This window comes from Selaginella moellendorffii, unplaced genomic scaffold (genome assembly GCF_000143415.4).
Source record: "Selaginella moellendorffii unplaced genomic scaffold, v1.0 SELMOscaffold_60, whole genome shotgun sequence".
Classification (NCBI taxonomy): Eukaryota; Viridiplantae; Streptophyta; class Lycopodiopsida; order Selaginellales; family Selaginellaceae; genus Selaginella; species Selaginella moellendorffii.
This window is the reverse complement of record NW_003314321.1, coordinates 896,778-919,964: the sequence shown is the minus strand read 5'-3', so window position 1 is coordinate 919,964 and position 23,187 is coordinate 896,778. Positions and strand designations below refer to the sequence as shown.

General features: G+C 47.9%; 9 protein-coding genes, 1 non-coding gene and 1 pseudogene across 15 annotated transcripts; 4 read left to right on the top strand and 7 right to left on the bottom strand.

The window, feature by feature from the left end:
• Nucleotides 1–1,065: 1,065 nt before the first annotated feature.
• On the bottom strand, nt 1,066–3,048 carry LOC9644516 (LRR receptor-like serine/threonine-protein kinase FLS2). The gene has a single exon (XM_024689012.1). It carries the CDS (start codon nt 3,046–3,048, stop codon nt 1,066–1,068), a length of 1,983 nt encoding a protein of 660 aa, XP_024544780.1.
• A 112-nt stretch (nt 3,049–3,160) lies between these two features.
• LOC9644721 (amino-acid permease BAT1) lies at nt 3,161–4,526 on the bottom strand. The gene is made up of 4 exons (XM_024689177.1): nt 4,259–4,526; nt 4,013–4,199; nt 3,768–3,922; nt 3,161–3,678 (listed from the first exon to the last, which is right to left on the bottom strand). The coding sequence occupies exons 1-4, from the start codon at nt 4,289–4,291 to the stop codon at nt 3,208–3,210; spliced, it is 846 nt and encodes a 281-aa protein (XP_024544945.1). The 5' UTR covers nt 4,292–4,526; the 3' UTR covers nt 3,161–3,207.
• A 2,267-nt stretch (nt 4,527–6,793) lies between these two features.
• Nucleotides 6,794–7,941, bottom strand: LOC112351357. Of its 3 annotated transcripts, none has more exons than XM_024689081.1 (6): nt 7,741–7,941; nt 7,581–7,671; nt 7,447–7,508; nt 7,358–7,390; nt 7,192–7,289; nt 6,794–7,144 (listed from the first exon to the last, which is right to left on the bottom strand). In XM_024689081.1, the coding sequence occupies exons 1-5, from the start codon at nt 7,912–7,914 to the stop codon at nt 7,212–7,214; spliced, it is 438 nt and encodes a 145-aa protein (XP_024544849.1). In that variant the 5' UTR covers nt 7,915–7,941; the 3' UTR covers nt 6,794–7,144; nt 7,192–7,211. The 3 variants fall into 3 exon arrangements, with proteins under 3 accessions (XP_024544849.1, XP_024544848.1, XP_024544847.1); XM_024689080.1 differs by having other exon boundaries at nt 6,794–7,137; XM_024689079.1 differs by having other exon boundaries at nt 6,799–7,289.
• Nucleotides 7,942–7,977: 36 nt separating this feature from the next.
• Nucleotides 7,978–9,089, top strand: LOC9644515 (protein Simiate). 3 transcript variants are annotated; one of them, XM_024689087.1, is made up of 6 exons: nt 7,978–8,098; nt 8,154–8,205; nt 8,268–8,380; nt 8,448–8,518; nt 8,576–8,643; nt 8,705–9,089. In XM_024689087.1, exons 1-6 carry the CDS (start codon nt 8,006–8,008, stop codon nt 8,965–8,967), a joined length of 660 nt encoding a protein of 219 aa, XP_024544855.1. In that variant the 5' UTR covers nt 7,978–8,005; the 3' UTR covers nt 8,968–9,089. The 3 variants fall into 3 exon arrangements, with proteins under 3 accessions (XP_024544855.1, XP_024544854.1, XP_002984064.1); XM_024689086.1 differs by having other exon boundaries at nt 8,254–8,380; XM_002984018.2 differs by having other exon boundaries at nt 8,254–8,380; nt 8,576–8,648; nt 8,705–8,945.
• LOC9644720 lies at nt 8,975–11,841 on the bottom strand (annotated as a pseudogene).
• Nucleotides 11,842–12,243: 402 nt separating this feature from the next.
• TRNAE-CUC lies at nt 12,244–12,316 on the bottom strand. Its single transcript has one exon. It is a non-coding gene; the product is annotated as a tRNA-Glu (tRNA).
• Nucleotides 12,317–12,408: 92 nt separating this feature from the next.
• Nucleotides 12,409–14,658, top strand: LOC9644514. The gene is made up of 12 exons (XM_002984017.2): nt 12,409–12,565; nt 12,614–12,713; nt 12,765–12,871; nt 12,948–13,016; nt 13,093–13,195; nt 13,252–13,409; nt 13,475–13,713; nt 13,773–13,863; nt 13,912–14,040; nt 14,096–14,249; nt 14,312–14,406; nt 14,461–14,658. Exons 5-12 carry the CDS (start codon nt 13,138–13,140, stop codon nt 14,620–14,622), a joined length of 1,086 nt encoding a protein of 361 aa, XP_002984063.2. The 5' UTR covers nt 12,409–12,565; nt 12,614–12,713; nt 12,765–12,871; nt 12,948–13,016; nt 13,093–13,137; the 3' UTR covers nt 14,623–14,658.
• Nucleotides 14,659–14,763: 105 nt separating this feature from the next.
• On the bottom strand, nt 14,764–16,680 carry LOC9644719 (plastidal glycolate/glycerate translocator 1, chloroplastic). The gene is made up of 7 exons (XM_002983886.2): nt 16,152–16,680; nt 15,821–16,082; nt 15,638–15,753; nt 15,476–15,585; nt 15,240–15,417; nt 15,047–15,176; nt 14,764–14,988 (listed from the first exon to the last, which is right to left on the bottom strand). The coding sequence occupies exons 1-7, from the start codon at nt 16,666–16,668 to the stop codon at nt 14,847–14,849; spliced, it is 1,455 nt and encodes a 484-aa protein (XP_002983932.2). The 5' UTR covers nt 16,669–16,680; the 3' UTR covers nt 14,764–14,846.
• A 126-nt stretch (nt 16,681–16,806) lies between these two features.
• Nucleotides 16,807–18,450, top strand: LOC9644513 (pentatricopeptide repeat-containing protein At1g11290, chloroplastic). The gene is made up of 2 exons (XM_002984016.2): nt 16,807–17,586; nt 17,701–18,450. The coding sequence occupies exons 1-2, from the start codon at nt 16,807–16,809 to the stop codon at nt 18,448–18,450; spliced, it is 1,530 nt and encodes a 509-aa protein (XP_002984062.2).
• A 147-nt stretch (nt 18,451–18,597) lies between these two features.
• LOC9644718 (lachrymatory-factor synthase) lies at nt 18,598–19,810 on the bottom strand. Of its 2 annotated transcripts, none has more exons than XM_024689160.1 (2): nt 19,382–19,810; nt 18,598–19,330 (listed from the first exon to the last, which is right to left on the bottom strand). In XM_024689160.1, exons 1-2 carry the CDS (start codon nt 19,460–19,462, stop codon nt 18,665–18,667), a joined length of 747 nt encoding a protein of 248 aa, XP_024544928.1. In that variant the 5' UTR covers nt 19,463–19,810; the 3' UTR covers nt 18,598–18,664. The 2 variants fall into 2 exon arrangements, with proteins under 2 accessions (XP_024544928.1, XP_002983931.2); XM_002983885.2 differs by having other exon boundaries at nt 18,598–19,327; nt 19,382–19,809.
• A 1,602-nt stretch (nt 19,811–21,412) lies between these two features.
• On the top strand, nt 21,413–22,745 carry LOC9644717 (protein phosphatase 2C homolog 2). The gene is made up of 3 exons (XM_002984015.2): nt 21,413–21,421; nt 21,634–21,713; nt 21,842–22,745. Exons 1-3 carry the CDS (start codon nt 21,413–21,415, stop codon nt 22,743–22,745), a joined length of 993 nt encoding a protein of 330 aa, XP_002984061.2.
• The last annotated feature ends 442 nt before the right edge of the window (nt 22,746–23,187 follow it).

The following is a 23,187-nucleotide window of genomic DNA, read 5'->3' as shown; positions in this document are numbered from 1 at the left end:
TCGTAAACAGTCCCGCCATGGCTACACGCCAGGAGAACGCCCATAAAGCATATTCCATCCGGATCTATCCCGTCCACGGAAGAGCTCCAGGAGGTGTTGACCATGGAATTCCAGGACGCGGTGTCGTGGCAGAGCATCTTGTGGAAGAGATTCCTTTTCTGGTCAAGATGAGAGTGGTCCACGAGAGGGCATGCGATCAAACCAGAGTTTCGTGTTTTCGATGCTCTCGCCCCCGTGGTCGTAGCCAACCTGCAAGATTGTCCACGACACGACACTGCGATCGCGCATCGCGTCGAAGAGTTTCTTGGCCTCCGCGACGCAGCCGCCGCCGTATGCCTCGAGCATTGTCGTCCAGCAAACGGCGTCCCAGAGCGGCATCACGTTGGACACAAAACTCGCCTTTACAATATGCCCATTCTGGGCAAATGCTACAAACATGCTAGTCCAGGAAGAAACATCGCGCTCTTGCATTTTGGAGGAGATTTCTTCGGCATCGGCCTCGAGTCCGACTCTCGAAAACCCACCCAGCATCGAATTCGAGGAGCCCAAGTGCCACATTGGCATCGCGTTGAAGATCACCTTTGCTCGATCCAAATGCCCGTTCCTGGCATATCCCGAGAAGAGTCGTCCAGGTGATACAATTCGGGCAGGGCATGCGATCGAACGCCGCCTTGGCTGCGTCGGGATCGCCGCTCTGCGCGTGCGCTCCCACCATCGAAGCGCCGCCGCCGACGTCCATCTGCGGCGTCTTTGCAAGGATCTGTGCCGCCTCGGCGAGGAGGCTGTTGTGGAGGCAGGCCGCGAGGAGCGATCGCCAGGAGAAGAAGTTTCGCGGTCGCAGGGAGTGGAAGACGATGCAGGAGTCCTGGACGCTGGAGCATCGCCCGAATGCGTCGATGAGGAGGTTGGAGAGGTAGACGCCATGAGCGCAGCTCGTCAAGTCGGTGGAGACAATGTGGCGGTGGAATCCTCGTGCCTCAGCGACGCTCTTGCATTCCGTGACTAGCTCTCCCAGTGCCTTCATTCATCACACCATCGTCTTTCATTTCATCTTTAGTTTGGAACTCATACCACTCTCGATCTTCTAAGATGCATCGAAAGAGATTTGTACAGAACTGACGTTATGGAGTTTTCCAGGAGCACCCCAATCCTTGTGAAGAGCACACAACTCAGTGAAATGGAAAAACCAGTGGCCACTGCCGCGTAGAAAGCAATGTTCTCTGCGATGATTTGGTCCCATGAAGAACTTACATTGATAACCGGGCTCCTGGGCGATAGATTTGAGCTTGGGACGTGACAAGGTGGCAGTGGTGCTCCGCACAGTAGAGGGTTACCATCAAATGCCGCCTCCACAAACCGAGTGTTGAGGTTTCCGGAACTTGGAATTCGACCACTCAAGTTGTTATGGGAAATATTGAAGCTTGACAACGATGAGATCTCGCCGAGGGCTGGAGGTATACTTCCAGACAAGGCATTGCTGGACAAGTCGAGTGATTCGAGGGATTTGAGACCGGATAGCTCCCGAGGGATCTGCCCATCGAACTTGTTGAAGGAGAGATTCAAGTGCATGAGACCTTGGAGGTGGTCGAATGGTGGGATGTGCCCTCGAAGCAAGTTGCTGGAGACGTCAAACATGGTGAAAGAATCGCTCAGCTTCTGGTACGTGGATCGACGCCCCTTGACATTCACATTGAAGTCGAAAGGCTTATCATATGCGGTGAAGTCGTCCGCTTCAGTGCCAGAGTTGTGCCCAAGGTTGAGAAAGCTGTACCATCCAATGCTCCAATTCGATACTGACCTGAACGCCGTCAGGTTGATCAACGATGTGGTGGGGAGCTCCCCTGAGAACTTGTTGCTGGACAGATCGATCACCCTGGCATTGCTGATGTTGCCTATACACTTTGGTATCGTTCCGGACAGCTGGTTGGAAGAGAGGAGGAGAACTTTCAAGCAGTCCCAGGTGCAAAATATCTCTGGAAATGTGCCAGAGAAGTTATTATAACTCAGATCCAGGAGCAAGAGACCAGAGTTGCAGTAGACATACTTTGTGTCAATAGGTGACCTTTCCATTGAGTCGAGCCTGCCCGGGAAAGAATAGAGACTTCTCGGGATAAGACCGCTGAATTGGTTTCCAGAGAGTTGAAGGGAGTTAAGATTTCCGAGCCTGCTGAAGTTCAAGGATATCTCTCCAGCCATGAGGTTTCGCTTGACATTGAGAATATGAAGGTGCATACAAGTCCCAAGAGATTCTGGGAACGTACCGGTTAGACGATTGTAAGAGAGATCCAATATCTGCAGCCAGAAGCAGTTGTTGTTTGGAGCTGGAATCTCTCCCGAGAGCATGTTGTTGGAGAGGTCGAGAATCACTGCATCAGAGTATCTTGCCGGGATTGTCCCTGAGAGAGAGTTGTATGATAGATCTAGATAGTGGACGGTCCAGTTATTAGGTATAGATCCAGTGAATCTGTTGTGGGAAAGATCAAGGTGACGAATAATTTGTGGCTTGCATGACAAGCTGCCATTCATCTTGTTGGAGCGAAGGCTCAATCTGATGACCATACTAGACGTGTTGCAGAAGGAACTTGGGATACTTCCCTCGAGAGAATTGTCGCTCAGCAGCAGGTGCCGGATTGGGCCAGAGTCGCAAAACGCCAGGCTTGCGGGGATTGCACCCGACAGATGGTTCGCATAAAGAGACACATAGAAGAGCTTCGAGCAGTTCCCAAGGCTCGAAGGAATTTCACCAAAGAAGTTGTTCTCATGGAGATCTAGGCCTAGTAGGAACGAAAGATGGCCGATCTGATTGGTGATCCTGCCCGTCAAGTTCATGCCAGGAAGTTTTAGAGCCGTGACATAGGCACCGGATTCGTCACATAATACGCCTCTCCAGCTGCAGAACAGGGTCGAATTCTCGGCATTCCAATCGGGCAAAAGGGATGCTCCATTGATGATGTTCTTCTTGAAATCGAGAAGAACTTCAACCTCTGTTACAGCCCGGAGGCAATGAACTAATGCGCAGAGGAAAAACAGCAAAAGCATGGGCGCCATATCCAAAAGCTTGGCTGAATTGAAGCATTATTGGTGGAGTTTTGGCCGTGCACGGACGTGGGTCAATAAAGTTTGAAAATTCGTCAAAGAATCACGTGGTCATGCTGACAAAATGAATATATTGACCTAATAGCATATTCTCTTTTGGGAATGTTCTTCTCAAATGGTCCTGCGAGGGCCGGCGTACGTGTGCCTCCCGTGCGCGATCCAGTAGGCGATCCCCGCGACGAGCGTCCCCGCCAGTGATAGCGCCGTGTAATTGAAGGTCGCGAGCCGGATGGGCAGCGTAGGCGGCAGGCAGAAGAGCAGCGTGATCGCCATTCCCCACATCGCTCCCACGCCTCCCAGGTATGCTCCCCAGCCGCGCAGCGAGAAGGGGCCCGGAGGAAGATCCCTCTTCCTCACCAGGTGCTTGCAAATCAACACGATCGTGTAGGGGATGAAGGCTGTGACTGTGGACATGGCGGCGATTGCCGTGAATGCTACCTCGCTTCCCAGGGATGGGAGCGTGGCGGCGAAGGCAGCGATCACGGTGGCGATGGTGGCATTGACAGGGATTTTCTCGCGAGCGGTCAGTTTGGTTAGAGTGGCGTGGAATGGAAGTCCCAGGTCTCTGGCCATGGCGTACACCTATAGATGGAGAGATGGATCACTTGGATTGCTAGAGGATGGACGTCCAGGACAGGGAAAAGACGATGGTGGTGGAGGAGAAAGCTTACGCATCTTGCTGTGAGCGTGACGTTGATGATGTTGGCGAAGAACAGTGACCCCGCTGCTAGGCCTGTGAAGATTACTGCTCCCAGAGTACCGTGGCTGTATCGAGCTTGGAAGCAGTCGTAGAAGAGCTGGATGCCGCCGGATGCATTGCCTCCTCCTGTGGAAAGCTTGGAAGACCACGGGAGAGAAGCGATCATGCTCAAGAAAAGTTGGGAGGAGAAAACTTAAGTTGCTGCGATAACTTTACCGGTTGCTGTGTTCTCCGAGAGAAGGTCGTCCGGATTTACGATGCAGAAAGTCATGACCAAGAGTAGCATCAGGTCGACTCCCGCTGTGGCGTAGACGCTCCTCACCATCGCTCTTGGCCCAGCGATTGCCGCAGTTTTTACTTCCTCGACGATGTGCGATCCCACATCAAATCCCGTGAGGATCGCCTGCGAAGAAAGAAGAAAGAACTCTAGCCGGATTCAAGAAGAGAACTGGATCATCCTACCTGCAAGTAAGGAAGGCCGAGCGCTACCACCATGGACTTGCTGTGGATCCCCTGGCCTGGAGCGTTGACAAACTTCGTAAAGACGAACTGGAAGCTCTGGAACTTGGGAGTTATGCTGATGAGCGTCACCGCGACAACGAGAGTGGAGACTAGCTGAAACCAGGCTCCAACGCAGCTCAAGTATCCCAGCCACTTCGAGCTTACCACCGACACTCCGAGATGGATCACGAAAAATCCAGCCGTGACAAGCACCACCTTAAGAAAAATTCAGAGGTACTTTCTCATCTTCCATAACTCTTGGTTTTTGACAACTTGCCTGGTAATTCGACAGGGTGAATCCTCCTTTCCGCGCTCCTCCAGTACTGAGAAGCACCATCGACTGGACATACTTCCCGAGAAGGTACTCGTTTAGCGCGGTTCCACACACAGCTCCGAGAGTGTAGATCCAGCCGACTCCCCACGACAGCCAGTGCGCTTTCTTATCAGGCATGAGCTGCGCCACCCAGTAGTAAACACTCCCCAGCGCCGGAAAGATGGAGTAGACCTCGGCGATGGCGAGAACGATGCAAAGGCTGGCGAGAGTGGCGACGATCATCCCCCAGAAGATGGCAACCGGACCACCGTAGCAGTACATGTAGCCGTAGTAACCCGTGACGAATCCCAGCGGCGCAGTGTAAGTGAAAGTGTAAGCAAACTGCTGGAGTGGACTGATAACTCGGTGGTATTCCTGCTTGTAGCCCAGCTCGTTGAGACGCTTCTCGTCGGCATCGATCTCTATCGCTTCTTCTTCTGCAACTGGAACGATTCGGGCGCTCCCGCTTCGTTCCAAGCTACTATCCATGGATTGAGTGAGTGTTCTTCTTTTTTCCTTTTTCTTGTATTGATAAATTTGTGAAAAGTGTGATTCTCTGCTAAGAGTAACTGGACAAAACAATGTGTAATCGTGCTAGTGGTTTGAGACGTATGTAGTGAAGATCTCGCCGCCTATTCTAGCTAGGACAAAGGCCATTGACAAAAAGATTGAAATAATAATAGAGTGAACATCTTATACATATACAGTGGACGATTGAAGAACAAATGACAAGACTGGCGATCTGCCACTGAGCGACTTTAATGAGCTTTGAAAGCACCAAGCGTACGACAATCTTCGTTTAACCTACATGAGAAAAGCTATGAGCTAATGGCAACAAGTTTGGTGGACATGTTCTTGAAATGCAGCACTGTCAGACATTCACAGTATTATATTATTATTTTCCCTTTGTGAACTTATAAACCATTTGAGAGTCTATGCTCTTGCACACACAGGAAATCAAAACATTGCATTACTCTTTCTATTTGTCTAAGGTACTGTTTAAGTTTTGTTCTCTTATTGTTCAATCAGACAAACACACACACATGCAGTGTCATGTTAATTTTCATCCCTGAGCAAAGAATTTGAATCACTATATAAAAAGTACACTTAAGCTAAGCTTGGCCCTCAGCCTATCTTCCTCGTATTACCATCGCTGGATGTGACTCATCACCATCTTCTTTCTCGGCCAGCAGCGAGCAAGAATTTGAGCGGAACCTCGCATCCAAGCTCAATTATCTGCTAAGCTCTGAAAGTAGCTCTTGTTCTCCTGTCGTTGAAATAACCATCGAGCCACTGAAGTGCCCACAATTCCATCTTAAAACACAAGCAACCTCTCAAGCCTGCAATCACTCGGGAATTCCGCTAAAATGCTTCATGATTCCTTTACATCTAAATCATACTTTTTAGTTTCTTGCCATCTGTTGCTATGCCTCTTAAGTACATTATTTGCAGATTGTTGAAAATGTGGCAGTGCAGAGGTGGCTTGTGATTTGTATGCTACTCCCCTCAAAAAGGTTAAGCAGAACAACACAAGACCTCCCAGACTTCTTGATGATGTAAGTGCCTTATTCCATAATATTTCATAAGGCAGTTTTACCATCTTCTGTAGCACTTGGTTCCATTCTCTAAGCCTTGTGGAGTGCCTTCGTCCACCCTTGAAATTAAGCATTCAAGTTCTTCATTTTGCTGAGTTGTGTGCTCTTCATTGCCATATATAGTGACTACCCTCCTCTCTCCCAATTAAACCATTGCCCAAAGGCCAAATACCATAAACTCTAGACTCTGATTTAAATTCCTTTTGAACTTGTCAGTGTTTCTTGCTCCCTCTCTCAAACAACAAAGCAACTGCAAGCTTAATGAAATCTTACAAAAAAAGGAATCAAGTAAACCTTTCTTCCTTTGTATGAGATTGCTTCTAAAAGAACATTTCCTTTGTTTTTTCCTTGGAGCACAAACTGCCATCTCATTGAAGGCCAAATACTTTAAACAATTACCTCTCACCATTTCTACCATACTATGAGGTTTAACACATTCTTGTATACTTTCTTTCATGTCAATTACTCATCTTCCAAGAGGGTTTTCATCGTTAGTTTGGGCCGGTGTTTTCACCAAGCGCTGATGGAGGTCAGGGATCTCTTCAACAAGGCATGATGCTGCAAATTCACCCCAAGAAAACTAGAATATGCAGTGAACCAAATGTGGCCAGTATTGGTGCAGTTTGTTGCATTCACCAGTTTGGTAATGACCTCACAGAAACTAACTGATTAACAAAATCTTCAGTCTTCTTTGGGTTCAATCCTTCTATGGGTTCAATCAGCCATGTCCGCTCTTCGCTGATAGTTCCAGGCCTGTGCCTCCCAATCTCCAGCAGCGATCCCGACTGGCTGGACGGTTATCTGCTCTGCCAAGTTGCTGGATTCCTGAAACCTTGGATTGCTGTGCGAGGACGCTGCACGAACTTCTCTTTATCATTGAGCTCTTTTTCCTGATCACGTCTAGAATATCTCTGTCATGGTGCTGAGTTTGACTGGAAACTTAGAAAAAAACACTAATAAAGCCACAAAGCGTAAAGCCAGACTACCTTTAACCACGAGAACTTTCCTAAGAGTTGAGAATCTTCCTCCTCGCATCTTCTCGTTTCCTGTTGAGCAAAAACTTGAGGAGGTCTGAGTGCACGCCCTGCGTGAATCCTCCAGTCAGCCGAAAATGACAAGCAAGAAAGAAAAATAACAGGAGAGATTACATACCTCCGTTCGCCTCAGTTCCATAGGTCCATTCACCTGAAAACGTACCGTCTTACAACAGAAAACTAGAAATTCAGAGACCAGTTTCATACTTTAGCTCGAACGTCTTTGAGAAGTGATCCCATAATCCGTGACAGCCCAGGCGATTTCTCCTCTGGAAAGTGTCAAGATGAAAGAAAGAAACGAGTAAAATCACAAAGAAGAGAAAAGAAAGACAAAACGATACCTTTGGAAAAATGATCAATGTGATCGGTGACGACTTTGTTGAAAGTCATGCGCTTGTTCCTCAAATTCTCCAGAGATTTGCTTCCATGAGTCTTAAGAAACGAGAAGGAAATCAGTACCAGCGGCATTCTTCTGGAAAAGACACCGAGAGTATCGCTTACCTCGGCCGCCGGAGACACGCCGCTAAAGACCGCGTATCGACTGGGCATCTTGTCCTTGGCCTGCCCGCGGCGCCGCCGGCCAGTGAATCGCTTGTTCTTGAGCACCGCCGGGATGACGACGCTGTAGAAGGATCCTTTGGTAAAGAATGGCGGTGCCAAATACTGCCGCGGCATTGCTCCGCTCCAATAATAAGAACCCTAAAATCCTGAAATTTAGGGTTCTTGAGGAGGGGAAAGAAAGAAATGGACGACAAAGAGGAGGAGAATGCCGTGCTGGCGCTGTATCCACGGGCTCACGAGCTCCCTCCCAGGGCTCCTCCAGCACATGAGACGAATTTCACGCACTACTTCGCGCTTGGTAAGAAAATCTCTCGCGTTTTCCTGTTTATAATTTCATTCCCTTGCTCACTCAGATGTGGGAGGCAAGGAATTTCACGATCAGTACCTCTACCGCCATGGAAACGGGTGTGTAACTCATCGATCTTTCAAGTTTTCTCTCTTAGCTGCGTGTAGACTGTGTGTTGTAGGACTGGCTCCCTCTCATTTGGCTTTGCGCTCTCCATCGAAGATCAAAATCGTAGACTACGATGTTGGAAAGAAGAGCCGTGCTGACATGAAAGCCAGTGGAAGGAGAAAAAAGGTTAGCAGCAGCAAGCTCTCAATGCTCTAGATCGATAGCAAGTGATTCTTCACGACAAATCTTACAGGATGCGCAAGTTCTAGAAGAGAATTCATCCCTGTGCAAGGTTTCCTCGGAGGATGCCGAGTTTCTAGTGAGGTTTGTGGACGTTTTCTTGTGCTGTAGATCTCGATTTTATGTTTTTCTTCTTTGCAGGTGTTGCATAAGAGGGCAACTTCTAGAGGTGAACGAGCGCTTGACAAGCGATCCTTCGCTACTATCTCGTAAAGTTCGTCTTCTTTTGTGCCATTCTTAGAGCTCATTATCTCCTTTTTCTTTTGGCAGCCAGCCTCGCAAGGCTACATTGCGATTCTAATGCCAAAGCCAGAAGCATGGAAAAAGGCCGAGAAATCACTCCTCACTCGAGAGCAATACAAGCAGCAAAGAATGCAACAGGAATGATCATCTATCCATCTCTTCTCCAATTTTTTGCAGAGCTACTTTTCTTCGTGAGGGACCTCTGCTTGAGGCCACCTTTGTTGACGAACTGGAAGAATTCATCAGGAAAACAATACTTCGTAACTCATACCATTAAAACACCTCCCTGAAAGAGTGCTAAATGCTTCCTCCCTGAAAGAGTGCTAGGCCTTGCATAAGTGCTTCCATGGCATCAAGGTCCTATAAGCATGGCAATATCAAGAAAGACAATAGAAGATTCTTACAAGGTGATTTGAACATCCAGTAAAAGAATGTGTGGTTTGTTGAATGTGATCTTTGCAAATGCCACACAACTAAAAACTTTTAGTCAAGGAAACAAGTAGTTCATGTGTTACCTGATAGAGTATACATGGCTTGAAGCGCCATGTTTCCCAAGAGACCAAGTGAGTTGCTCTGGAGCACCCTGTACCAATTACCAATGAACGGTCATAGACTGATAACACGCAAGACGAGTACTTACAGGGAAACAACGTGACATGTAGCGTTGATGAAACGTCAAGGCCGTCTACATAGTGCTGAATAAAAACAGCCATGCGCACCTGGAACCTAAGAATCAAACCAGGCGTACCTGTGGAGACCGAAAAACAGTTCCAGACATAAGCTCCAATTCACCAGAGATCAGCTTCAGCAGTGTTGACTTGCCAATACCATTAGCACCAACAACTGAATATCAAACTTTAGAGCCGTTATAACATTACCAGCTAGGCGACTGTCCAAGTCGAGGCCAATGTTCACGTTTCTAGAGAGGACTGGGCCTCCTGGATATCCAAATGACGCGCCACTGTAGAGCATTTTTAAAGTCAATTACGACGCAAGTCATAGATTAGTCACCTGAAGCTAATGGTGGAGCCAGATGGTCTATCGCCGGGAGTTGGGAACTCAAACTTGGAGAAAAGACCGAGCACAAAACATACTCCCTATCATTCACAACGGCATCCACGTATCCGGTCCGATCCAAAGCCTAGAAATCCACACAATTATAAGATAAAAATCGTGACGAAGGCATGCGCTTACTTTGATTCTCGACTGAACCAGCGACACACGTTTTGCATTGTATCTAAACTTTTCCACGAATGCCTGCAAATACATGCTAGAAATTTTCTCAATGCAGGATGTTTGAATGTGTTTCGAAATCTATCGAGCTGGTAGCACAGGTGGAGATATACTACATTTGCAAGGGCAAAAGTTAGTCACTTACAAAGTAGATTACGACACATTCGAGCGGACGCGCGCAGAACGTCTAGCAAATCAATAGAAGCCACACGAATCGAATGAGCGTACTCGAGCGCACATCCAGGTTCGCCTGTCTTGACATTCAGTTGACCAGTTGTAACAGCTCGTGCCCGACACAACGATGAGTGTCCTCGGCCACTTCAAAAGATACGTCTCTAGCCACAATACTGAGGTCCAAATGATTCTGCAGGTATTTGATTTTAACACAAAGCAAGACAAGTATGTTAACGCAGCGTTGGTTCGTCGAGCAGCAGCAGGTCGGGCTGTATAAACAATGGTATCCGCATACGCCAGCTTCCAAAGAAAGTCTTAGTTTCTCAAACTTGCATGTCGGACGTAGAGCTCAGACCCTGCAACAGCTTTTCAGGACCGACAATTTGGAGAAAACATTGCTACTTATAGCTAATATGTAAGCCGCACTGGTTCTTTGCATTAACCACCTCTTGCTGGCCGTTTCTCCCAACAAGACCTTAAGCCACACCACTCGATCAATTCGAGTTATGGAACACAAAACGAAAATGCTCACCATATCTTCGACCATAAGCAAGCGTGACAGATGCACTGTTGATAGGCCCTTCCGCCCATAGAGATGCTAAAGTTCTCTATCTATCTTTCGGTAGGGTGGCATCTCCGTCCGTGTTGTGAGTCACGTAAAGACTAGCCATCCCAGGCAGCAACATCCGCTTCGTAGTCTGCCTGTGTATCACAAGAGAAATGAAAGGTGCTAGAAAAGAAAGAAGAACAAACAAGAAACAAGACACAAACCCTTTTCTGCCGTTCTTCTTTTTCGAGCTTTACCTGGTCGCACTCGGAGATTTGCGGGAGAAGATCTTCCTGCTGTGCTTGCAGCCTCGGAGCTACGGAGACCTCTGAAATGCGCACCAGAGCAGCCAGACTTCGCACCGATAATTTGTTCTCGTCAATACTTCCTCGGTAGAATTTCTCAGCAAGCTTCTTGCAAAACTGGAACACAAGCACCAAAAAACTCTATGAAAAATTCCATCCTTGTACTACTCAGAACTTCTCCAATTCATTCTTCCTAATAAAATTTCTAGCTGCGCAATCGTTCTAGATCCTAGGAGCAAGGAAGAAACTCTTACCCCGTTGACGAGCAGCGGCCGAGAGCTTCGTACGCATTCTCGCCTGACAAGGTGTCGTCCTGGAGCACATTGATGTAGTCGAAATCGACGTCGCGCGGATGAGATCAAGGGGATTAAAGGTTAATAATATATTATGTTTCATTCTAGAATATAAAAAATATTGTAGAATATTTATATACCCCTTTTTTCTTAAGGAAAAAAAAATTGAAGCAGCAAGCTTGAGGTCGATTCACAAATTTTCCGAGTTTTGGAGAAGATGCACAGAGCAGGTTCCTACGCTTCTACGCAATCTCAATCCTGAGTCTCTTGATACCAAGCATGACATTGTTGTAGAGCTTCTTGGCTCTCTCAGCATCACTTCGGCGTGCGAAGACGACCTCCGCTGTTCCCTGAGAGATGGATCGGTTTGGATAGTAATATATGTGCAGTTTTGATTTGGACTTACTCTTGAATTTCCCAGTTTGTCGCGGTGCACCCTCCAACTCTTGAGTTCTCCTATTTCAGAAAAGAGTTCCTGAACAAGAGTGTGTCCTTGTTAGAGAAGAGAGAAAGTTAAAAATTTGGAGAAACCTGTAGGTCCTCGTTGGTGGCGTACTCGTCGAGATTGGAAATGTAGATCTTGTTTCCAATCTCGAGATCAATCACGTCCATAGTGGGCGTGCCTGTAGGAAGACGGTGAGATGAGAATGTTGCCCTAACCGTCGTGCCTTATCACATACTGACTTGTCGTGGAGAAGATTGTTCACACCTAAGGAGAAAAAAGGTTAGCAGCAATCTCTCTAAGATATTTTACAGGATGCGCAAGTTCTAGAAGAGATCACATCGCTGTGCAACGTCTCTTTGGAGAATGTCGAGTTTCTAAGTGAGGTGTGTTTACTTTTACTTTGTCAACTTCTAGAGGTGAACGAGCACTCTTATCTCGTAAAGTTCGTCTCGTCCTGTGCCATTTTTTAAATTGCTCCGTACTCGAAGATCACAAGCAGCAAGAATGATCACGAATTATTTTGGGGGATTTTTTGTAGAGCTTATCAAAAACTTCCAAGACTAAAATTTTTCCGTTGCCGGGAATTGAACCCGGGTCTTTCGGGTGAGAGCCGAATATCCTGACCAACTAGACTACAACGGATGGATGAATGTTAGAGAGAATATCCATTTCCAGGGATTTAAACATCCCGGCCTAGCGAGATAGGGTTTTTGTATGGCCACGACGAGCGCATTCCCGCTGTGGAGCTCCGCGATCTCCAATCGGCGACGGGGAGGACGACGCTGGCGTGAGATCAGAGCTGAGAGGCAGGAAATCGATAAGAAGAAGAAGGTGATTGTAGTGGGAGCTGGATGGGCGGGCTTGGGCGCCGCGCACCATCTCATCAAACAAGTGAGTGGAATCTTTTTTGTTGCAAAGGGATTATAGATGAAAATGCAGGGCTTTGATGTTACATTGATTGAGGCCGGAGCTCAACCTGGAGGATTGGTTGCTGGATGGAAAACTGCGTCGGGGCGATCGGTGGAAGTTGGAATTCACGGTAAAGATTTCCTGGTTTTCTTTTCGAAAGCTTAGATCTTCTTTCGACCAGGATTTTGGTACCCATACAAGAATATTTTCTCACTGGTTGATGAGCTCGGACTCAAGCCTTTTACAAAGTGGACACGCTCTTCACAGTATTCTCCCAATGGTTTGGAGGTAAACTAGCATCCTTTTCTGTTTTCTTAGATTTCTTTGTTAGATTTTTAGTTCTTTGCTTGTTCTTTTTTGACAGGTTGAGTCTCCAATATTTCAAGACCTTCCTCGTTTGCCAAGTCCCTTGGGCACATTTGTATACACTCAGGTTTCTTCATAACCGTTTGAGGTAGTTTGAATTCCTGATCATTCCGTGACGTGATATGCATTGGAAATGTTCGCAGTTCCTCAGGCTTCCGCTTTGGGACCGATTGACTGCGCTTCCACTCATGTATACGGTGGTAGATTTCGACAACAGCGACCGTGCCTGGAGAAAATACGATAAAAGTGAGTGAAATTTCTACTTTGCAAACGATGCAAATCCTTGAAGGTCGTGTTGTTAGCAACCGCTCGTGAGCTCTTTCGTAACTATGGTTGCTCGGAGCGAGTGTACAAGGATGCCTTCAACCCAATGCTTCTGGTTGGACTTTTCGCGCCTGGAGAACAATGCAGTGCTGCAGCTACACTCGGAATGCTCTACTATTTCATTCTTGCGCATCAGGTTTGTTGGTTTTGTTAAAACTTGTGAAAAGTTCTCACAGGTCATGTTTATCTTATTATTTGCAGTCGGACTTTGATGTTGTCTGGTGCCGTGGAACAGTTGGAGAAAAAATCTTCAAGCCATGGCTGGAGGTGCTAAATGCACGAGGATGCCGCTTTTTAAGTGGCAAAAAAGTGACAGATTTGACAATCAACGAACCTACTGGGGAAGTTAGTGGAGTGAGGTGCGGGAACGAGCTGTTCAATGCCGATGCAGTTATTTTCTCCGTCGGTGTCACGGCAATGCAACGCATTGTCGAGTCCAGGTAGAGAACCAGTATTTTGTGGTTCATATATTGATATAGTTGTTTGCTCGTGTCTACAGTCCTGCGTTGCAACAGAGCGAGGAGTTTCTGGCCATACAAAACCTTGGAGCTATAGATATCCTTGGCGTTCGGCTCTGGCTTGATCGTAAGGTATTGACATAGTTTCTTCTTTTACTGCAAAACAATTTTTTTTGTCAGGTTGATATAAATCATCCCAGCAATGCTTGTTTCGGATTTGATGAAACTACAGGGTGGACTTTCTTTGATCTTAATGCCTTGCACGACGAGTACAAGGACGAAAAAGGAACTGTTGTGGAAGCTGACTTTGTAAGTTTTGATAAGTCATTCCTGCTGGTTGATGTGTATTTTGTCCAATTTTCAGTATCATGCCAATCAGTTTCTGCCCCTGAGCGACAACCAGATCGTGAAAAAGGTGGTGACTTACCTTGCAAAGTGCATTCCAGAATTCGCAGCAGCAGAAGTTGTCGATCAGGCAGTGGTTCGCTTCCGGAAAGCCGTGACACATTTCTCTCCAGGTACGAGAGAAGCTGTTTTTAATTTTGCGAGCTCAAAAGATATGATTTGTGGATGTTGAAAGGCTCGTACCAACATATGATGCGAGGAACCACAAGCTTTCCAAACCTGTTTATGGCCGGTGACTGGATCATCACACGGCACGGCTCCTGGTCTCAGGTACTCTGGATTCTGTGGTGCTTTCAAGATGTAACGAAAACTTTGTCATTGTAGGAGAAAGCATATGTGACGGGGCTTGAGGCTGCAAACAACGTTGTCAAGCTGTTGAATCAAGGAAAAGCTGCAAAGATCATACCAGTGGAGCCAGACGAAGCGCACATCACGGAGCTACGCCGGATCAATACGCTTGTCCAAGAATCATTTATTAAATCATAAATCATAAAAACGGTGAAATCCAATCATTTTCCTAAACGTGTTTAGAATTTATAGACTTTCATAAATCAAATTGTAAATCATGAAAGGGGATGTAGTGGTTCATCACAATTTGACATTTCAAAAGTGACTGGGTTCAATTCCTAGCATCTCCAATCTTTTTTTAATATTTCAGGGTATTCAATCTAGATTAGTTGTGTTCTTTGGGAAACTCTATCACACACGCATTATTTGGATATTATGCGTCCCAGTGCTGGAACGCTGCAAAGTAGCGAGCAAAACGTTCCCATGAGAATGTAAGCGACGGCACAAAGCGGGAGCAAATCCGGCTCTCCCGCAGCGACTGACGCCGATCCATAGCCATGAGAACTGAACCGAGAAATCATCACAAACTTTAGAAACGATGCAAGAGTTTTCTTATTCTTACCTGCAAGCAGCTGACAGTCCTCGCACCACCGGATCGTCGGACTTTGTAGCTTTGAGAAGAAGCGGCCTCGAAAGATTAGCTCCCAAAATGCCGGTCAATACACAACACGATACAACCAGCGAAGGATTTGCTGCGTCGAAACAGAAAATGAAAAGATCAGTCATCGAAATTACGTCAGACACGCTCGTCTCACCTTGTAAGAGATTGCCTACCGGCAATGCAAATGCAAACGTTACGTTGCTCGGAGCAACCGAGTTTATGAGCTGAGAGCTGAGATCCAGTGCACGACCAGCGTACGTCGTGATAAGCAAAGAAACCATACCAGCCACCGATACCACTGAGGCCAGCTCAATTCCATGCCGAACAATAATCTAAGCGAAACAGGAAAACAGTCAGGGACAAATGCTAGCAAGAGCACAAAAGTATTACTCTGCGTTGCCGGTAGAGCAAGAATCCGTATGATATAGCTAGGGGTCCAACCAAGGCTAGAAGAACATCCCCAGCACCTGGATCCTTGAGATTATTCGTGATGTACGAACCTGGAATTTGCACATTCGAAACAAGGAGAAACTAAAAGATGAGACAACTTACCGAGCACGGATAGAAACTGCTTCTCCGTTGCTATGGAGAAGAAAAGTGCGGCAGCATTTACAAAGATGGCACACGTAATGACTGGATGAAGGAATCTCTTTACTGGGCCTGGAAGACTTCAAACAGAGAAAGGAACTTACTATCAAAAATTGTAATAACAAAATCGGAAAAAATTATACTCACAAGGAACCAAGAAGAAATCCCACCACAGTCGACGACAGTAGAAACGGGATCAAAGTCCTTGCAGGAGAGCCAAGCAAAGTTGGCGAGACGTAAACCAGAATGAAGCCAGCAGCTCCAATTGCTAGCCATGGTATCGCTTCCCATATGCTAAAAGGAGCCAAAGAGAGCCCGCTTGGAGCTTCCTCAAGCCTCGCCTTGGCATGTCTCCGGACAAGAGTGGTAAAGAGAGTCGTGACTGTGAGTGTCCCAGCCCACGAAAGAACTACGAGCAAAGAACAAAGAAGAACAAACCATCTGAGAAAGAAAGAAGAAATACGAAGAACAACGTTACCAGTCAAAAGAACCACTTTGATCCCATCCATGACTTGGAGGCTCTTGGCTCCCGCCGGTAGCATCGCCAGAGCTGGCGCATAAAAGAGCGGCATCCATCTCTGGACAAACTCCACCGAGGGGAAGAAGAAAGAATTCACCCCGCTGCAAGCATCTGGCGCGAGTCGATCCAGCACCAGCAGTGCTGCCACAAGCGAGATCATCCCTAGCGAGGCGCTCGGGAGATTCTTGGCCGCTGCCGGCATTCCACTCCATCTGAGAGCGCCGGCCACGGCCCTGTCCCAGCTCACGAGAAATCCCAGCCCTAGCGCTACCTGGAATGGAGACTGGAGCTTGCCCTGACCGGAGATTTGCTCTGTGAGATCCGCGTCAAATGCCGCCCTGATCGATGGCGCCCTCCTCGCGCGGACCGAGATCTGGCTCCTCCATAGCCGCCGCTTGTGTGGATCGATCGATGGAATGGAGCGCGCGGCGCTCTTCCAAGGAAGAACGCCACAGCACAAAATTCCTCTCTCCATTCCCGCCCTTCATTCTCGTGACACGTTATATGACAAGAATATCCTCAAGCATATACCTTGTGCAAAGCCCTAAGAAATATTTTCTGAATAATACCTTCTTGAGAATATTCTTGATCTTGGCTGGAATGATGCTTTTGGATGCTCAAGAGAGGAGCTAGGGTTCTTGATCGGTCGGAGGAAGCTCGTAGCTACTCGGCGCTCGAGGCAGCAGTACGGCGATGTCTCGCGACGCGCGATCTAGAGGAGGGCCGGCGCGTGCACGGCGCCATCGCCGCCAGGGGCTTGGATCGAGACAGGTACCTTGGAAATCTCCTGGTGGAGATGTATGGCAAATGCGGCCGCGTCGGCGATGCTCTAGCGGTGTTCCACGGCATCCACGCCCCAAATGTCTTCTCCTGGAACAACATCCTCACGGCATTCTCTCGGAATGGCGCTGAGCAGCGCGCGATCGAGTTCTTGTCGAGAATGCAGCAGCTCGGCGACAGGCCGGATAGAATCACCTTCCTCCTCGTCCTGGATTGCTGCGCGAGCTGCAAGGATGGGACGAGAGGCAAGCAATTCCACTGCTTGATCGAGGAAAGCTCGGAAGACTACCACGTTTCTCTCAAGAACGCTCTCATCCACATGTACTCTAGCTGTGGATTCCTAGGCCGGGCAAAGGAGATCTTCGATGGGTGTGGCGAGAGAGATGTGGTTACCTGGAGCTCCATGATCGCAGCCTACTGCGAGAACAGGCATTACGATCGCGCCATGAAGATGCTCCAGGGAATGGATTTGCTGGGCGAGAAGCCGAGCTTTGTGACTCACATCACCCTTCTAGATGCCTGTGCTGGGCTCGGGCAGTACGAGAAAGGAGTGATGATCCACAGAAGAATTCTGGAAGCTGGCCACGAGATGGAGCTCAATCTCGCCAATGCGGTCTTGAGTATGTATGGAAGGTTTGGAGACGTCGCAAGAGCCAAGGAAGTTTTCGATCGGATGAGCGAGAGGAACTTGGTGTCGTGGAACGCGATGATCGCTGCAAATGCCCAGAATGGGCGTTCTCTAGAAGCACTCAAGATCTTCCAGAGGCTTGACTTTGAAGGGCTCAAGCCGTCCAAGGTGACGTTCCTGAGCTTGCTGGAAGCTTGCGCCGGATCTTCTTCTCCAGATCACGGCAAGTTCCTCCACGATCGCGTGGAAGCTGCTGGATTCCTCTCGGACACTGTCTTGGCGAATGCATTGATCAACACCCACGGCAGATCTGGGAGCCTGGCTCGAGCAAGGGAGGTGTTTGATCGAATCCAGCGTAGAAGCGTGAGCTCCTGGTCGACCATGATCGAAGTATACGCGCAGCGAGGAGAATCCACCAAGGCGTTGGAGCTTTTCACGTCCATGATCCTCGAAGGCTTCGATCCCAGCGACGTTACCTTCATCAGCGTCTTGGGCGCTTGCAGCCACGCCGGCCTCGCGAGCAAGAGCTGGGAATACTTCAGGATGGTGGTCGAGGACTTTGGGATTGATCCGGTCGACGAGCACTACGGCTGCGTGATCGACGTGTTTGGGCGATTGGGATGGCTGGACGAAGCTATCGCGTTTGCTGCGAACAGCGCGATCCACAGCAGTAGCGTTGCGTGGACGATGCTCTTGGCTGCTGCCAAGACCCATGGCGATGAAGAACGAGGCGGCCAAGCCGCTCGCCGGGCAGTGGAGATCAATCCAGACGCTCAAACTTGCTACATTCTTCTTTCCAATCTCTACACTGAGCCAGCCAATGCTAGTGGCTTTGCACTGGTGGTTTGATCGAGAAGACACTGATCCTTTGATCGTGAAGACAATGAGTCTTCGATCGAGAAGACATTGATTTTTTTATCTAGGATTGATTGATTTAGAAGACATGGCTTGTGCCAGCTGGTGTAAAAGCATAAAACGTGCTCCTTATGTGCCAGCTGGATCAATAGAAATTTGGCACGTATTATATATATGCCAGCTGGACTAATAGTGTTCAAACACGTGTTCAATCTGGACCAATGGGATTTGTACGCGTGTTCTCGTCGTCTCTCTCCTTCCCGCTTGCGAGAAGTTCCAGGCGCCTGAGGCATGCCTTGAAGAACATTCCCATGTAATCTGCCATGCCCTCTTCGGAGCTGTCCTCCATCGCCCTCACCTCGTACACCCAATTCACCAGCGTGGTGTCATCGCCGAAATCGTTGAGCTGGAGCGTGGCGCGGTACCCCTCCAGCCCAATGTTGCTCTCCTCCACCTCATACGTGTAGTAGTGATTCTCCGCGTCGAATTCCACCAGCTTCTCGATCGCCCACGACTGGATGTTGTCGATCCGGGGGAGGATATCGCCGGAAATTCGCCTCCGGCTGCCGGTTATACCATCGCCCGGATCGATCTCCACGCACTCCTCGATCATGGGCATCCAGCGAGAGATTCCGCACCTCTCGGAAGAGATCTCCCACACTTTGGCGATTGGTGCCTCAATTACCAGCCGGATACCTCCCTGCCATAACGCTACCGAGGAAGAATCGCCCAATTGCGATGGCGACGACGTCGAGCACTCATTCATCGAGGCATCGCGTTCGTCCAGTAGCAAATTCGATCCATTTTGTCCAGACTTTGGATGATCGTCGAGGAAGAACTCATCGTCGTCGAGGATTTGCTGCCGGTGGTTCTGCTGCTCGAGAGAATTCGTGAGCAATAACACACTCTCCAGAGAATTCTCTACCTTGAGGAGCTCCACTTGGAAATCGGACAGCACTGAATCCACGCTTGCTCGTCGGCTCGGTGAAGTAGCAGGCTCCGCCATGATCTTATGTCCAGATTTTAGATTCCGTGGAAATTAAAGATCTGGCCATGACTGCCGTGCGTGTTCTTCCCGAAATCCAAACGCGATCCATCGTTGCCCAATCCAAAGCGGCTGCGAAACCAGTGGCTCAAGAAATGGAGGTGTGGAAAATATGCGCGGAAGAGGAATTAAATGCATGTTTTTGGCGAGGATGAAGGGGACACCACCACGACCGAGGCCACTTCTTTGGACGATAGTAAAGCCTGGAGCACGTAACGACGATTTAAACGTAGGGTCAGCTTTTTTAGGACTAGGTTCTATGGCGAAGCAAACTTATGCCTAGAACACAGGTTTCGTGTTTTCAAGGATGATCCGGATTTTGTTCAACCTTTCAATGCAGAGTATATTTGCTGATAGACGAGGAACTATCTATTTATCTATATGCTGTTTTTGAAAAATGTATTTTGAGAGATGAGGCACGAGGCGCATGGGTTAATTTAAAGAATTTTTCGCAACACTTTAAGATTGGAACTCTAGGCAGATAGCTATTAACAGTAAAACTAAGAAGCTGTAAGAAGCTAGATTATATGGGGGGAAAAATAAACGTCATCATATTGAGTTGCATGCTCTCCAAAGTTGGCACAAGCTGGGATGAGACCTGTAAAGAGAATGAAGTAAATCTTATAGCCCATGTTGGTCATGAGGAAATCGTTTGAAAATGGCTAGGTTTCTTGAATCCAAAGGCATTGTCACATTTTCTAAAGTAGTTTAGATGGTCTTGGCAAGACTTTCGTATTTTGCGATTCGGCGAGACCCTTGATGCTCGAAATATGGATGGCACGTGTCAACATCCTGGAGTCTGGAGTCCAAAGTTCGGAGACGATGCAATTTGTGACTTGAAACATACACTCAACAATGAACATCGTGTGTGTGCTGCAAGCGTAAGATCCATAGTATTATGTGAAGACTTAACTTAAAACGCAACAAGAAGCTGCAGGCATCCAGATCCTCGGATCCTACGATGATGGATCCAACAGCAGCCATCACTGGAAAATCCGAGAAGGTGCGGGAGCCACGCCAATGGAGGACGTCCATCCACCAGAGAATCACTGCGTGCTCAAGAAGGCATTGGTGGGAAATTGCTGTTGGAGGGCGTGATTGAGCTGCTGGTCAAAAGGCGAAAGCGCAGGTGAGAGAGCTGGATTTCCACAGTATCATGTCAGCGTTGATTCCTCCCAAGGGGTCACCGCTTGGATGGAAAGGTTCATCCAGTTCCAAAAGACTCGTCTCTACACTCCGTTGCTTGTAAGGTTCACTTTCGCTTTTGCAAGAAACGGGATGGATGCACCTGGAAGGAAAGATGAAAGAAAATGCTCGTTAAAATGAAAACGAAGCAAAGCAAGAAAGGCCTCAAGCATGCTGGCAGCATTCCGTAAATTTTTTGTTGTTGTTTACACAGGAGGAAGTCATTCTCATAGCCAGAAACAACGTGAGGAAGGCCGCGAAGTTTTGAGTTTCGCCTCCTTGGCTATCGTAGAGCCCGGAGTGGTTAGATCCTGCCAGAGATTCGCCTTGCGAGCTCTTTAGCTGGGCTGATCATTCACAGCCGGACCTGGGTGCATAATTTCTTGGCCTGGGCGTGGCCGAGGACGAACTCGAGCTTCGTCATACTTCGTTGTCACAAGCGAGAGAACTTCTTTGCGGACAACCAAGTTTGAGGAAACATACTAAGAACATATACCAAGACTACATTACTTATTGCCATGGCGACGCTTTCCCTTGCCAGACGATCCCTGGCCACTACTCCCGTAGCTATTGCCGATAAATTCCATGGCAACATGAGAAATAGAATCATAAAGAAGGAAGAAAGAATTACATGCTTTGTGATCAGCCTGCTAAATGACCCCACCCGGCCCCATGCCCCCCCCGCGGCCATCGGGAACCCCCGAACCCACCGACACCTCCTCAATAATGCCCCAGGTTCCTTATTGGTCGTTCATGAAAGAGAAAAAACTTCAGAAAAACAAAAAATTGTCCAAATTTCTTATGTAGCAATTTTTCACAAAGTGTCCATTAGCCTTTCAGCTCTAGATCCATTTCAAAATTTCATGCTACTTGAGAAGGAGAACCATCGTGGTTAAATGTCTTTTATTTATCTCTGCGAGTTCTGCTCCGGGGAGAGTGCTTGACAGGACGCACAGCTGGAAGGGTCGTGGCGACCCAAAACCAGCTCCTCAATCCTGCTCTTGCGAATCTGGCCATCGCCGAACACGTGCACGCCTCTCATCAGCCCTATTTAAGTGCTCCCGCAATTAAATAGAGCGGGAATATGCCACCCACGTCGACAGCCACGTGTCACACAAGGTATATCTTTTAGCCTTTTCGTTGATTCTGAATTAGGGCGATAGGGCAGAATGGAGGTTGTGGAGGACAGGCGCGTCAGAGTGTTGTGCTTCCAAGACGTGGGCTTCAGGAGCACAATGGAGGACGCTCACTCTGTAGCGGACACGGCGGGGATCAAGTGGCACGCTTCTGCGCTGGCAGCATGAGCACGATCCTGGGCTGCAATCAGGCTTTCCGGGACGGCGACTATGCGAGGAGCTTGCATCAGGTTTTCATGGAGGCAGATTCACGGGCTCCAGATGCTGACGACTGTGGGAGTACCGCGACCGTGGCTCTGGTTACTGATGACAACCAGGTTTTTCTTGGCAATGTTGGCGATTCTTTCTGCTGCTTGTTTGTGGATGGGTACGTGATGGATATCAGCCAGGAGCACGACTGCAAGTGTCCTGGGGAGCTAGACAGGGTCGTCAAGGCGGGTGGCTATGTGGAGAGGGGCTCAAAGGGACGCATAACTTTGGCTGGCAAAGAAGACGATGTCGATTCGCTCATGGTGACCCGCAGCATTGGGGATTGGTCGTTCAAGAGCAATCCGCAGCTGAGTCGAGAAGAACAAGCTGTGAGTGCTGTTCCGGACATTCTCAACTTTGACATTTCCAAAGGCTGCCACTTCCTTATTCTTGCTTCTGATGGAGTGGATAAAAACAGCATAGACGATTACCATTGTGGACAGATTCGGAAGGCGTTGCAGGCCAGAGACTATGAACAACTGAAGCAGGTTGTGTACAAGATCTTATCGTCTTCAAAGAACGACAACCAAACGCTGCTCTTGGTCGAGTTGAAGGCAGCGGCTAAGCAACAAGTTCATTCATCGCCTTCATTCACAACGTCTAGTTGGTACACGAATCCGACCTTGTATCAAGGAGCTACCATGGTCACGAATGTCCCTGCATCAAAACCATAAAACCAGATGCCTATATGTTTCGTGCACCAAATATACCAGTATATACCTAAATATAATCTAGATTACTAAGTTTTAAAACATTATGTTTTAGTGTAATTGCAAATATATTTTTAAAACACATATTGTGAGTGTATACATAAATGTACATATCAATTAACGCAAAAACTTTAACTTCTATACAAGAGCGAATGGTCTAGATTAATATAATAGCTCATATACCAAAATCACTCTATTTTTGTTTACCCTTTACCTTTTTTTTTCTGAAAGTCCAATTTCAAGAGATAGAAATGCAGAATATGCTACCAAATTATATTCAAAATAACCCTTGGAACATCGTGGGCTCATAAAACGACACAACACAAAGCTCCAAATATCCCAGCCGTTCAAACAGCGCGGGGGAAATGCCGAAGAACACGACGACTTGGCCCATCCCAACTTCCAA

Coding starts and splice junctions, on each gene's coding strand:
- LOC9644514 (XM_002984017.2), top strand. CDS start 13,138: ATGTATACGGTGGTAGATTTCGACAACAGCGACCGTGCCTGGAGAAAA. Junction 13,196..13,251: donor CTGGAGAAAATACGATAAAA/GTGAGTGAAATT, acceptor TCGTGTTGTTAG/CAACCGCTCGTGAGCTCTTT. Junction 14,407..14,460: donor GGCACGGCTCCTGGTCTCAG/GTACTCTGGATT, acceptor TTGTCATTGTAG/GAGAAAGCATATGTGACGGG.
- LOC9644717 (XM_002984015.2), top strand. Junction 21,714..21,841: donor ATCTGGCCATCGCCGAACAC/GTGCACGCCTCT, acceptor ATTCTGAATTAG/GGCGATAGGGCAGAATGGAG.
- LOC9644721 (XM_024689177.1), bottom strand. CDS start 4,291: ATGGTGGTAGCGCTCGGCCTTCCTTACTTGCAG. Junction 4,200..4,258: donor TCGGCCTTCCTTACTTGCAG/GTAGGATGATCC, acceptor CTTTCTTCGCAG/GCGATCCTCACGGGATTTGA. Junction 3,679..3,767: donor TCACGCTCACAGCAAGATGC/GTAAGCTTTCTC, acceptor CTCCATCTATAG/GTGTACGCCATGGCCAGAGA.
- LOC9644515 (XM_024689086.1), top strand. CDS start 7,984: ATGGACGACAAAGAGGAGGAGAATGCCGTGCTGGCGCTGTATCCACGG. Junction 8,381..8,447: donor CCAGTGGAAGGAGAAAAAAG/GTTAGCAGCAGC, acceptor CAAATCTTACAG/GATGCGCAAGTTCTAGAAGA. Junction 8,644..8,704: donor CGATCCTTCGCTACTATCTC/GTAAAGTTCGTC, acceptor TTCTTTTGGCAG/CCAGCCTCGCAAGGCTACAT.
- LOC9644513 (XM_002984016.2), top strand. CDS start 16,807: ATGCTCAAGAGAGGAGCTAGGGTTCTTGATCGGTCGGAGGAAGCTCGT. Junction 17,587..17,700: donor AGCTCAATCTCGCCAATGCG/GTCTTGAGTATG, acceptor GCAAATGCCCAG/AATGGGCGTTCTCTAGAAGC.
- LOC9644719 (XM_002983886.2), bottom strand. CDS start 16,668: ATGGAGAGAGGAATTTTGTGCTGTGGCGTTCTTCCTTGGAAGAGCGCC. Junction 15,754..15,820: donor GGATTTCTTCTTGGTTCCTT/GTGAGTATAATT, acceptor CTCTGTTTGAAG/TCTTCCAGGCCCAGTAAAGA. Junction 15,418..15,475: donor TGCTCTACCGGCAACGCAGA/GTAATACTTTTG, acceptor TGTTTCGCTTAG/ATTATTGTTCGGCATGGAAT.
- LOC112351357 (XM_024689081.1), bottom strand. CDS start 7,914: ATGCCGCGGCAGTATTTGGCACCGCCATTCTTTACCAAAGGATCCTTC. Junction 7,672..7,740: donor GCGTGTCTCCGGCGGCCGAG/GTAAGCGATACT, acceptor TCGTTTCTTAAG/ACTCATGGAAGCAAATCTCT. Junction 7,391..7,446: donor TCAAAGACGTTCGAGCTAAA/GTATGAAACTGG, acceptor GTACGTTTTCAG/GTGAATGGACCTATGGAACT.
- LOC9644718 (XM_024689160.1), bottom strand. CDS start 19,462: ATGGCGGAGCCTGCTACTTCACCGAGCCGACGAGCAAGCGTGGATTCA. Junction 19,331..19,381: donor TCCAAGTGGAGCTCCTCAAG/GTAGAGAATTCT, acceptor TCTCTCGAGCAG/CAGAACCACCGGCAGCAAAT.
- LOC9644516 (XM_024689012.1), bottom strand. CDS start 3,048: ATGGCGCCCATGCTTTTGCTGTTTTTCCTCTGCGCATTAGTTCATTGC.